Below are 9,517 nucleotides of genomic sequence, written 5' to 3'. Positions count from 1 at the left end.
TTATTTATTACCATTTATAGCAATACATATCAATACTATGATAAATCTACACTTGTATTAAAAGTGAATTATGCATGCAATATAAATGTATTATAAGTGTTCTAAAATATATATTATGTTTGTGTAGTAAGAAACTGTCATAATGTATTATAAATATATTAAAGTATGTGATAAATGTATTATCCATCTATAAAATTTATATTATATATGTTTTATAAATAGTTCTTTGCAATATGTATTAAAATTGTATTATAAATGTATTATAAGTATTCAGTAAAATTATTTTTTATCGCTATAGATGGTAAATATTTTCTTAATATAGTATATTTATGTAAGTTTTCCTATTAGTCATACGTAGCGTAATATCAAATAAAATGTATAAATAAAATTGAGTTTAAATTTTATGCACCGTCAGTGTATAATTTTGTTACACCATCAAGTAAATTAAAGGATAATCACATAATATTTAAATTAAAATTTAAGAAAAGATAATAAAACAATTAGAGACCTAGCTATACTCTAATGAAATTTATTATTGAGTAATATTATTTTCTTTTCTAGAGTAAATCAATCTTGTCCCTTATATCGTTAGGGAGTTAATCAAAATTTTAAGTTTTTATTTTTATTTTAAACGATCGTCACTATCAGTGAAGTAATCATTAAGTGCGTAATTAGATATTGTAAATAATTTTTTAACGCTTCAATCATAGTTGATCTGAAGGAGTTTCTTTTGCTTGGATTCACTAGCACACATCATTTTTTAATTATTTTTGTGATTGTTATATAAACAATTTTTTTTTCTATTTAGTTGAGAAGCATATGTAACTACAAATATTATATATAAAAACTTGCATTTATAGTTTGAAGTGTATTAAGTATTTTGCATTGAAAAGATCAAAAGCATACAGACTACGAAGAGAGTTAAAGAAATAAAATATAGAAGGCGGGTTTGGAGGATTGAGAAAATAATTGTGGTTCTTAATTTTAGGAAGAGAATTTTGTTTTTGGAACGAAGGGGTAACTAATGCTTAATTTTAGAAAGAGAAATTTTTTTCTAACAAGTGAATAACTTGCAATAGCAGGTAAATTTACTTGATGAAATAAAGAAATTTATACACCGATAATGCATATAACTTAAATTCAATAAAAAATTTCTTTCCATTGAAATTCCAAACCTATCAATGACAACTTTCTAAGCTTTTCCTTCTATCAAATGAATTAAATTCGTGTTGTGACAATCAAATTGACAAAACGTTAGGTATAACCAACATTGACTAGATCGTGAATTAAGATGCTGCTGATATTCATTTCAATTGGAGTAAATTTCCACATGTTCAATTGGAGTAATTAAATGACCACTAGATGCATGCTTTCCTTCACTTAGTACGTGTGGCCTAAGTCCTACAAAAATGTTCCTTGTGAAATCACATTTTTTTTCCATCCGATGTTTGATACTCACATTGGAGTCCGATTATATTCGAATTCGTGTCGAAAAGTCCTACATTGGGGGGTAAAGTGCTCCCTAACAAAGGCGACTCCGTATCTAGAGGTACTCGAACCCGAGACCTCTGGTTAAGGATGAAGGAGCATTTACCTCTTCACCACAATCCTTGTTAGTTGTGTGTAATGACCCTGAAGGTCATTTTTGAATTATTTTTTTTGTAAAAAGACTATTTTACCCCTCTTGGTAGTTTTCCTGAATCATATTAGCTTGATATCTAATATCGGTTCCCTAGTTTTCTTGAAAAGTTGAGATTTTTGGTAAACTTTGAGTTTTAGAAGTTTAGAATGACTTAAAAGTGGTATTTGAGGTCATTTGGAGTTTCGAGTCTCGAAATGGAATCTCGTAGATTTCATCAATTTTGGAACGTTGAAATTGGTCTAGGATAGTTGACGAAATCGCATTTGGGGTCATATTGTGGATTTGAGGGGTTGAGTTGAAAATAGTTGAATTTTTGGCCATAGGTTTGACTTTGATCAACATTTGAGGATTGGATGCTCGAAATTGAATTCTGATTACTCCGTTGGATTTGAAGGATAATTTTAGGCCTGGAGAGAGTTCCTGTGTAATTTTCGGAAGCTCCGAGGGCGTTTTGGTCTTTCGAGGCATAATGTTGGCCTAGTTGTGACTTTTTTATTTTTGGGTCAAGGAGGTCTTGAAATTAAATTTTGTTGGTTCCGTTGAGTTCGGAATGTTGAGTTTAGTAGGGATGCATAGATGGTTTGTCTATACGGGGTTCCAAACGAATCTCAAGAGTTGATTCCAAAATTTTTTGGAGACTTGAGAAGTGTTGTCAACTTGTGCCATCGGGATGTTCTTTGTGTTCACGGAGAGGAGGCTCGCATTCGCGGAAGGCAGTGAGCTTAGCCTTCGCGTTCACGAAAGCTCCTTCGCGTTCGCGGAAGCTTGGCTCATTGGGCTTCGCGTTTGCGGGAGCCTGACCTCGTTTGCAATGGCCACCGAATTTGACCTCCACATTCATAGAGTAAGTGGACCGCGATCGTGGAGAAGGAATTTGACCTGAACAGTGAAGTCTTCTAAAAATTGGATTTTAGCCTATTTTCACCATTTTTGATGATTTTGGAGCTTGAGAAGGCGATTTTCAGAGGAGGTTGGGAAAACTTTGGGCTAAGTGATTCTAACCTCCAAAATTGATTACCCATTGATTATTTGAGAGTTTTAGCATGAAATTGACTAATTGAGGTTTTTAAATTGGAGGGGTTTTCAAGAACTTGAATTAGTTTCAATATTTTGATGATTGTGAGATCGTTTTAAGTTCAAATCCACTTTCGTTTTCACTAATAAACTCCAAATACCTTGAGGATGTTGTTTATGTAAAAATTTATGATATTTTCTGCTCTTTATAGAATCAGATTTTTTGGACATTTCGAGTTCATTTTGGCCTAGTTTCCAAAAATATGATATGGGTATCGTTGGTTCCGTATTTTGATTGGAAACTTGAATTTGTATAGATTATGATAAATTAGAGTGCATTCAGAAGGGAAAATCTCACGTGGAGTGACCGATCGCGTATTGGCTAAGGCAAGTGGACTTTTAAAACTCCGTGGATCTCTTAGAATTTCCGAATATCCCATTGTATATGTGTTGGAGTGTAATGGGGATGAGGTTACGTGTTTAATTATGATATGAATTAATCTAAAAATGAATATATGGGGTTAATAAAAGATGATGTGTGATATTGTTGAGGATTGAAACTTACATGTCATAATCTAGATATCTATGTGTATTTTATGAAATACTTGATAGTCTAATTGTGATTGTGGTTTGCGTGAATTAATTATTCCTCATTACTTTTGTGAGCATGCTGTTGCATTGGTTCTGAAACACTGTGATGAGAGGTATATGATTGTGAGATCGAGGTCATCTCCGATCGGAGCTATGATATGGCCAAGGTCATTTCTGGCGAGAGATTGATAGGCCGAGGTCATTTATTGTGAGATTATATTGCCGAGGTAATTTTCAACGAGATTATATTGCCGAGGTCATTTCCGATGAGAGATTGATAGGCCGAGGTCATTTCCAGCGTGATTACATTGCCAATGTCATTTCAGGTGAGAGCATATGGCCGAGGTCATTTCCAGAGAGGTTGTGGGATCGAGGTCATTTCCGTTAGAGATTATGAGGCTGAGGTCATTTCCGGTCAAAGTTTATCATGCCGAGGTCTTTGCCAGCAATTGCACACATACATGATCATTGAGTGTGAATATACATATTCTGCATATCTGTGTTGACAGTTTGATGCTTGTTTGTGACTTGTGAGTACTTGTACGATACATCTTGTGATATTGAGTTGTGATCTATATCTTATTGAACTATATAGTATGAACTGTTAGATTGGGCTAATTTCTGTGCAGGTTGTAGTCTGAAGGTTCGGTTGGGTTGGAAATGGAGTCCGTGTATTCTTTTAGATTTACTTAGTTTTTCTTGTTCGCTTGTTGGGTATCGCCTTGTTTGGTACTCACCCTTGCTTCTACACTTGTGTAAGTTTCGAGCCTAGACTTTGATCATCATCTCTTTTCTTGATTATTCGAGGCTTTAGGGAGTTGAGAGAGGTAGCCATCGATGTGCAGTGAACTCTCGTACTTTCTGTATTTTTTTTATGCTTTACTCTATTGAGAGTTGAAGACATTTTGAGACTTGTACTTTTATGTCAGTTTTACTTTCTTTAGCGGTTTGAACATGTGACAACCAATCTTTGGAAAAAAATTTAAGTTGAAAGACTTCCGCTTTTGATTATTATTTACTTATTTAGATTATTTCCGCTTTATTTTTATCGAGATATTGGGTTTTAGGCTGACTTGTCCGGTAGGAAAGGACATGTGTCATCACACCCGAATTCGGATCGTGACATTGTGAAATCACATTTAATTTATACCTTGGCGCGTTTGACACGGAGAAAAATACAATTTCTTTCAGAATAAAGAAAAATACGAAAATCATGTTCTATAAATAACATTTAGAGTTTATTAATGTTTTTGCCGCACCCCAATCAAGCCCCAATCCATGGTTATTTCATCTCCGCCACCTTAGAATCCCTAGTACTTATTCTATTCTTATAGTGTTTTGCTAGATATGTATAAATATTTTTTGAATAATATAATTTTTTTGGCTTATTTATCAATACTAAAAAAATAAATAAGGAACTCACTTGTTTTTCAAAAAAAATATTTTTCATAAAACATAATTCCTTGTACCAAACTCATCCCACCCTTTATAACCATATTTGAAATTTATGAATTTTCACATCAACCCCAAGTTAATGCTATAATAATATTGAATTCACACACACACATATATATATATATATATATATATATATTTCATGTGAATTCGTAATCAAGCTCATAAATCATCCCTTCCTATACCACCGACGGCTTCCAACTTTTATTATGTTTGACACGTTAATTAAGAAAGAGGTACTACTAGCATGCATCACACTTATCCAAAAATAAAATGAAAAAAAAAAAGGAAATATATATATATATATATATATATATATATATATATATATATATATATATTTCATGTGAATTCGTAATCAAGTTCATAAATCATCCCTTCCTATACCACCGACGGCTTCCAACTTTTATTATGTTTGACACGTTAATTAAGAAAGAGGTACTACTAGCATGCATCACACTTATCCAAAAATAAAATGAAAAAAAAAGGAAAAAAAAAGACGCCATAATAAGACAAGGATTAATCAACAAAAGTATTAGCGGTGTGCCTATTAACGTGGACTTATTTGTCAAATTTGTCACTCTATTGAAAGTTACGTGACAAATAGGGGTGTTCATAGTTCGGTTTGAGTCGGTTATTGATTAAAATCATAACTAAATCAATTTAATCGGTTATTAAATGTCTAAAATCATAACCAAACCAAGTAAAATAATAACCACGGGTTTACTTATTGTCGGTTTGGTTCGGTTTGGTTCGGTTATTTGGTTTATGACTAGCCGAGACAATTCAAATATTCTCTCTCTACATTCTTCCAATTCTTACTAAGCTCTTTTTTACTCACAGCCCACCGAGGTTCCAAAATACAAACAAATTTGTCCATTAAAATGAAAAAAATACATATTTAAACTAAACTAACTAGAAAATCTATAATATAATCAAAAGTACTTCATCTTCCTTAGCTTAAGCTCCAAAGTCCAAACTAATCAATGCTCAAAATAGTGTCCGAAGAATCTTCAAAAGAAATCACGATATTAGGCATTAAATGTCTAAAACATAAAGGTATAGGCGTATAGCAGTTCACCCAATAAATATAGCAATAACTTTGCATACAAAATTAGTGCAACTTAAAAAAAAACAGCAGCAGCACAGCTGAATAATTTAGAGTGCTGTGCTATGAAGACCTGAACACTTTACATTTAGAGTTGTCTCCTTGTTTACTTCTTTTGTGCGCATCCAGGACCTGCAGTAGGCAAGAAGGTGCAGCTGGACTTAAACAACACCCAACTTGCAGCACTGCAACATCTGAGAAGGATCAAACAAGGGAGAGATGCAACATACACTGCAGGCCTACAACAGATTATCCAATTCATGCAGTGCTTCCAATACAAACATTATCCAAAGATTTTTTCAAGTACTCTAATCATCATGTACCTGCAAGCTCAAGAAGCTGCAATATGACCCCCCATGGTGTTCTTCATCACCACCAAACTTCAAACAACTTGAAGAATCCAAGAACTACAACTTGGTTCATCCAAGAGCTGCTGAACAACACCTTACAGCAGCTCTCAGCAACCTACAACACATTGCAGAGCTGCAACATCCACAACAACAGTACCCAACAACCTTCAACATATTGCAGAGCTACAACAAGTTGCAACATCCAACAACAAATCCTTCAACTACATAACAACAACTTCAGCATCCAACAACTGTAACATCTTCAGCAACCAACAATTACAACAACTTCAGCACCTAACAGGAGTTGGGCTACTCTTGGAGTTTTTTCATTTGTAGAAATAACCCCATGAAGCTTCTCAGATAATGCAGAGATGCAGCAGCCAACAACAACACCCAACACCCTCCAACAAAATGTACCTCAACTACACAACCATCTACACAGCTCCAACACAACCATACTTGGAACCTGCAACATCCAACAACTAGAAGCAGTCTGCAGACCTGCAACAATGGATCAAACATAGAAGGATTTTTTTTTCTAAATTTAGCAAAGTTCAGCAGCGACAGCAGCATAGTTCAGCAACAGTAGCAGCTCAATTTTTAGCTCTCAATATTAAAATGTAGCAACACATATTAAAGTGGCAACAATTAGCTAAAATACCATTGAAAGCTCAAAGTTTTAACAACTATGTTTCTAAGATAGTAATTTGCAGCAAGTGAAACAAATATTCATATAGTTAATTATGTAAAATTACCTTTTTCAGTGATCTCAAGTTTTTGAATTTCTTCTAAAAGGTCTTCAAGCTTGCATTCTTTAGATGTTGACCGCAACCATTGTTGACAATAAACAAGAGCTTCAGCCATCTTTGTCGATAGAGAACTTTGATAATAATTAAGTATCCGACCACCGATGCTAAAAGCTGATTCTGAGGCAATAATAGATGTAGGAATAGCAAGCACATCTCTTGCAATCCTAGAGACAATAGGATATCTTTCAGATGAAGATTTCCACCAAGTTAAGATATTGAAATCCTTAATCTTCTCCGGATCATCCATCAAATACTTTTGAAGATCAGACTTATTATCAACATCATTCTCATCTTCAAGAAATTTCTCCCATTGCGATTGCCGCACATCAAAACTATTGATTGCACCAATTTTACTCATCACACTAGTTTGATCTCTAGTATTTTCACTAGAAGGCCCAGAAATAGAATTCTTATAATGATTATACAAGCGAGTTAAAGTGTTCAGCACTTTAGTAGACTTTCCATTTCCCTCCACAGGATCATAAAAATTATTAAAAAGGAAATTTACATACTTCATTTTGTAGCGAGGATCCAACACAACGACAACAAATAACAACATGTTCATATCCTCAAAATCACCCCAATATTTATCAAACTTAATTTTCATCTTCCTAGCCATATTAGTCAAAATTGAATCGCTACAATTCGAATACTGGATAATTATGCTTTGACGAATAAAAAGCTCATGAAAGAAACAATTTGAAGTAACATGGAAAGTACTTGAAAATTTCAAAGTGGTTTTATAGAAAATCTCAAGAAACTTGAGAAAGACTTTCACATTCTTCCATTCTTCCGAAGATGGATGCCCTGTTGTTCCACTCAATTCAAGACAATAGTTAAAGTACTTATGATCATCAATATACATTCTTGACAAGGCTTTTTCAAATTGTACAGTTGTATTTAACATCAAATATGTAGAGTTCCACCTCGTCTCAACATCCAAACTCAAAAGGCCATGGATGTCTAGTTTTACCTTCTCAACATATGACTTAAAGGAAGCAGATCTTGCAGGAGAAGACTTAACATATTTCATAGCACACCTTACCCGAGAAATGGACTCATTTTGTTCACTCAATCCTTCTTTTACAATTAAATTCAAGATATGAGCATTACACCGAACGTGTAAAAAATTATTTCTCAAAATAACACCATTCCAATCATTAATTCTTTCTTTCAAATACCTTATTGCAGCATCATTAGCTATGCATTATCTAGTGTCACCGTGAATATGTTCTCGATCTCCCTATCTAACAAACAAGCTTCAATTCCTTTTGTAATTGTTTCACCCTTATGATCTAGAGTTTGAAAAAAGTTAAGAATCTTTTTTTGCAAATTCCACTGATCATCAATCCAGTGAGCAGTAATGACCATATAAGTCAAAGTTTGGATTGACGTCCATGTGTCGCTAGTAAGACAAACACGTTGATCTTTAACAAGCCTTTTAAGCTTTTGTTTCTCTTCTTTATAAATTTTTAAACATTGTCTAGCAACAGTAATGCGAGAAGGTAACTCAAAATTAGGTAAAATAACCGTCATTAGCCTCTTAAAGCCTTCCCCCTCAATGACTCTAAACGGTTGTTCATCTATTATAACAAACTCGGCAATGGCCCTTCTAACTTCGATAATATTATAAACAACTTTTTCCAAACCTCCCTGTCCCTCTCCTTTAATAGGTTTAATATTGAGTGTTGTCTTCTTCCTATCAATGGTCTTAAAAGGTTATTTTCCACACTTGTTAAGTAAATGTCCCCAAAGATTAGAAGTCCCATAATTAGAAGGGCAAGCTAAGTCTTTGGGGAAGTACTTGCATTTTGCCCGCAATTCCCCTCATTTTATTAGTAAACTATGTGTAATGATCCCAAATTTCAGATGTTCTTCTACCATTATCCCCAGGCCTAGGGTCTCGACTACAAGGAGTAGTTCTTTTCTGCTTTTTAGGAGCCTTACACACTGAAGAAGTATTAAGAGCATTACCACGTGCTTGAGTTACAACAGATGTTGGTGTTACTGAACTATCTTCAGGAAGATCCAAATATTCAACCTCCAAATGTTCAACCTCTGTAACTGTCCTTTTCATTTAAATTTTTTTAGAAGTTTAGGACCCATTCGGACAAGAAAAAATAAAGATAAAAATTCAAAACAGAAAAGGAAACAACTTAAGTTAAAATCAAGTAGCTAGCAAAGAAAACAACTTAAAATCAACTTAAACATTCGAAACATAAAAGGAAACATTAACAACTTAAACATTCAAAACAGAAAAGGAAACAACTTAAACATTTGAAACAAAAAAGAAAACAACTTAAAATTCAAAAAACGTCTTACAAATCTTCTCGAAAATTGACAATCTTGTACTTCGGGTTGAGGAGTTGAGGTTGCTCTTGAGCCTTCACTGTTAGTCTATGAGACTATGACTATGAGTCTGTGACTTTGTGAGAGACCAATGTGAGAACTGAGAACTTGGAAGAGGAACAAAAATATAAAAGGAAAACTGATAGTAGGGTTTACCTTATGTTGTTGTCTGGTGCTTAAGACGCTTAGTTGCAGTGCT

At 33.9% G+C, this 9,517-nt stretch overlaps 1 protein-coding gene across 1 annotated transcript; it reads right to left on the bottom strand.

The window, feature by feature from the left end:
• Nucleotides 1-6,594: 6,594 nt before the first annotated feature.
• LOC129869931 (zinc finger BED domain-containing protein RICESLEEPER 2-like) lies at nt 6,595-8,002 on the bottom strand. The gene is made up of 2 exons (XM_055944497.1): nt 6,916-8,002; nt 6,595-6,626 (listed from the first exon to the last, which is right to left on the bottom strand). Exons 1-2 carry the CDS (start codon nt 8,000-8,002, stop codon nt 6,595-6,597), a joined length of 1,119 nt encoding a protein of 372 aa, XP_055800472.1.
• Between the last annotated feature and the right edge of the window lie 1,515 nt (nt 8,003-9,517).

The sequence above is a fragment of the Solanum dulcamara genome, chromosome 2 (assembly GCF_947179165.1).
Source record: "Solanum dulcamara chromosome 2, daSolDulc1.2, whole genome shotgun sequence".
Lineage (NCBI taxonomy): Eukaryota > Viridiplantae > Streptophyta > Magnoliopsida > Solanales > Solanaceae > Solanum > Solanum dulcamara.
Note: the sequence above shows the minus strand (reverse complement) of the source record. Positions and strands in the feature narration are given on the sequence as shown.

Coding starts and splice junctions, on each gene's coding strand:
- LOC129869931 (XM_055944497.1), bottom strand. CDS start 8,002: ATGAAATATGTTAAGTCTTCTCCTGCAAGATCTGCTTCCTTTAAGTCA. Junction 6,627..6,915: donor ACTTGAGATCACTGAAAAAG/GTAATTTTACAT, acceptor TGGATGTTGCAG/GTTCCAAGTATGGTTGTGTT.